The sequence below is a fragment of the Lucilia cuprina genome, chromosome 3 (assembly GCF_022045245.1).
Source record: "Lucilia cuprina isolate Lc7/37 chromosome 3, ASM2204524v1, whole genome shotgun sequence".
NCBI classification, from domain to species: Eukaryota; Metazoa; Arthropoda; class Insecta; order Diptera; family Calliphoridae; genus Lucilia; species Lucilia cuprina.
In genome coordinates, this window is record NC_060951.1 from 67,034,675 (window position 1) to 67,038,167 (window position 3,493).

Consider the following 3,493-nt stretch of genomic DNA (forward strand, 5'->3'; position numbering starts at 1 on the left):
GACATTATTTTAGAAATGTACTTTTTCTGCGACTTTTTAAGTAAGATTATTAAGCTTTAAATATTAAAATTTAAACAATTCATTATACAACTTCCTTCAATCAAATCAGAAATCAATTCAAAAACATGTATGTATGTACAATGTACATATGTACATATTTTTTACACTTCATACAAATCACGGGTTTGGAAAAACGTTGTATAGCCCATTTTTAATTATACATTTTAATTATACAGCAATAAAAAAATATATAAGCTTTTTTGGTTCGGACTCTATCGTGCTTACGTCATAGAATTATTAATGGGTCTATGACCGATATTTCGATATGTTACAAACGGAATGACAAAAAAAATATACCCATCTTTTTTGATGGTGGGTATAAAAAAGAAAATTTTCTTATTGAATAAAATTACGGAATAACACTGTTTTTTTTTAATTTTTTGAACTATGTATCTGTTGTGTTGAGATATTTTAAAATTATGTACATGTATGTAGATCAAAATATTTTTTTTAGTTTTTAGCTGTTTGTTTGTCAGTGGTTTTCAATTTGGATATTATTGCAAATACACTTATATTTATCGCAGTTTATGGCTGAATTGGTTTGTACTATTCGGAGTTTTGTTGTGCCTACTTTTAGCGATGGGATGGACGCTGCGAAAACATAAAAAGAGGAAATATTTATTTGAGAATTTCTATATCGTGTTTTATGGTCTAATATGTAGTGTTATAAGTGCTGTTTTCTTAGTAACTGAAAGTACAGGTGAGTGGTACGTTTGTTCAATCAATGTATTCATTTTCTTAAAGTCCTTGTATATTTAGAAATTTTATTCTACTTCGTATTCATGTCGATGGTAGTAATATATTTACCCTGCTATAATTACATTTCGTTGCGGTGTGATTCGCATGGTTCAAGGCCAGCGCGTATAGCACTTGGCAATACTATATACTTTGCTGGTCTTACTGCAGGGTTTTCAATCTTTAATGAATTGGAACCGAAACGATGTGCCTGGGTACTATTTGGAATTTCGTTGTCAACTTTAGTTTGCGTCATTATCAATGAAGTCTTACAACAATATGGTATTCAGGATTATAAAAGCTCTTGTGATCTTGTCTTTAATTTAATGAATGAAGAGAAGTTGATTTATGCTCCAAGAAAATCAATACTGACACTTTTTGTAGGACGAGACGAATACTGTTTTAAGCGCAACATTCAGTGGTTGGTAGTGGGTATGGCAGCTGTTGTTACAATAGAGAGGTGCTCTTTATATTCAATGACTTATCTCACTCTCATGTACCGATCCACCATTGGTTATACACAAAGTAACCATTTGTACTTGCCTTATATGTTATACGTGAGTGGCTGTGCACTGGGCTCGCTCTTAATGTTGCGTTATAAACCCAAATTGATTTACCTGATGTTCGGCTTAATTAAAATAACAATTACAGCAGCTATATTGGGTGTATATAATGATAATTTTCCAGAGCATTGCTTCATACTATTATGCTTCTACTACATCTCTATGGGAGTATATTCCAGCATTGGAATACAGATGTTGTTAGAATGTTCGCCGTTTCTTTATACGGAACTTACTTTGGCTGGATCATATACCCTGGAGCTAACATTAATGGAAATTTCTAAGCTCGAGATCGTGAATGAGGATGAAAACGACTGGACGATGCTCTTAGTTTTAAGTCTAACAAGTATTTTCCTAACGATCTGCAGTATTTGCTTGATACAACTTTTTTTAGTCGATTCTGTAGGTCTAGTTGAAATTCGTAATCGTCTGTTGGGCATACACAGATTACCAATGAAATCATACGAAAATAAGTTATATAAAAATAACTTTTTCCTACAAATGGAAATTCCATCGAATGTTTCAAGTGTTGTTATAGAGAACAATCGTGAATTTCAACAGTATCCAGCAGAAGATGGCAAAAATACAAAATTCTAATAAAATATATTTTTTAATGATATTGTATGTATGTATGTATGTATGTATGTATGTCTTATATTTATTTTTTATATTTATTCATTTAAAGTAAATCTAGTTAAAATAAAGTAAATTCAGAATGTCTTAATCTGAATCTACACCTAGCTGTAATGTTTGGGGTGGTGATGGTGGTAACGTTATTTACAATTAATTATATACGTTATAAATTATAACTATCACACCATAAAAATTAGTAAAAAAAATTAGCAAACTGGAAAATTTTAGATAGCAAACTGAAAATTGGTACAGAGCTTCTCCTTTGCATAAGTAGTAGAATAGTTGAAAACTCAATCAGCTAATTTTGTTTGCAAGTTTAAGCGCCCAATGGAGATGGTTTAAACTTTAACAAGAAATAGAAAAATGTAGCTGATGCCAAAATATTAATACAAATTTTATTAAAATAAACATTAAAATATTTGATTTATCGATTAGTATAAATTATGGGACCTTACAATATATTTTTTCCTTTTAAATTTGAGTTTTCATTAATTTTCTTATTACATTTACAATTGTCTTCTTCTTTTTTTATAAAACATGCATTGTTTTGATAACAAACAGTAACGTTTTCTGTTGTTTTGTATGGCAACACTGCGATGTTTAATCTTGCACTCAAAAACATCAAAGGGGATTAACATCGGAATCAATTTATTTTAAGATAAACGATTAATAGTTAGAATAAATGAAAATTGTAAAATTTCAAAAAGCGAATAAACTGAACAATTTCCTTCAATTAACCGATTAAGAAAAACTTAGTAAAATTACTATATATTTTCTACAAAATTAAATACTTTAATAAAAAAAGTTCTTCCTTTCTTAATTTCATAATCATTTTCTATCACAAAAAACATATGTATATATTTCATGATTTTTACAACATTTGATTTTTATCACTAGTAATCATGAAAATAATGATATTTCTACAACCGGAAATTGTTGGAACATTGTTGTGTTATAAAGTATTTCTAATAAGTTCTTCAGCAACAGTTATAAACTAGTTCAATGGGGCGTATGAATTATGGAACTCGTTGCAAAATCTTAAAAACTTTAATTAATTTTGTTTAAAATAGGATGAAATTTATTGTAAAAAAGCAATAAAAATAATTTTCAAAAGAGTAATAACATTGTAGACAACATATCAGAGCTAGGTGAAGTCACATTTCATCAAAAATTAATATGTATAAAATATATTAAATTATTAGATATTCTTAAAAAATAACAAACAAAATTTTCATAATTCTGCTAAAAAAAAATTGCTTAGATAAAGATTTTCTTAAATTTTTTAATATGCAAAAACTTAATGGATTTACTGTACATACAAACATATGTATGAACTTAATATGTCAGTACTTGGACGCAATAAAAATGCACAAAAATGTATTAAAAAAACTCAACAGAGGCATCAATAGTACATATAAAAAATTATGTAAAAGTTTTTCATTTGATGAAATGTGTTTGGAATGTGCGTATTCAATAAAACTCCACAAATTAATGTTCCCTAATGT

General features: G+C 28.3%; 1 protein-coding gene across 2 annotated transcripts; it reads left to right on the forward strand.

The window, feature by feature from the left end:
• Positions 1 to 6: 6 nt before the first annotated feature.
• Positions 7 to 2,402, forward strand: LOC111678929. Of its 2 annotated transcripts, none has more exons than XM_046947413.1 (3): positions 7 to 40; positions 515 to 760; positions 820 to 2,402. In XM_046947413.1, the coding sequence occupies exons 1-3, from the start codon at positions 16 to 18 to the stop codon at positions 1,950 to 1,952; spliced, it is 1,404 nt and encodes a 467-aa protein (XP_046803369.1). In that variant the 5' UTR covers positions 7 to 15; the 3' UTR covers positions 1,953 to 2,402. The 2 variants fall into 2 exon arrangements, with proteins under 2 accessions (XP_046803369.1, XP_046803370.1); XM_046947414.1 differs by having other exon boundaries at positions 585 to 760.
• The last annotated feature ends 1,091 nt before the right edge of the window (positions 2,403 to 3,493 follow it).

Excerpts from the sequence above, each read along its gene's own strand:
- LOC111678929 (XM_046947413.1), top strand. The coding sequence starts at position 16 with ATGTACTTTTTCTGCGACTTTTTAA. Across the intron at positions 41-514 it reads CTTTTTCTGCGACTTTTTAA|TTTTTAGCTGTTTGTTTGTC; the intron begins GTAAGATTATTA and ends TATTTTTTTTAG. Across the intron at positions 761-819 it reads CTTAGTAACTGAAAGTACAG|AAATTTTATTCTACTTCGTA; the intron begins GTGAGTGGTACG and ends TTGTATATTTAG.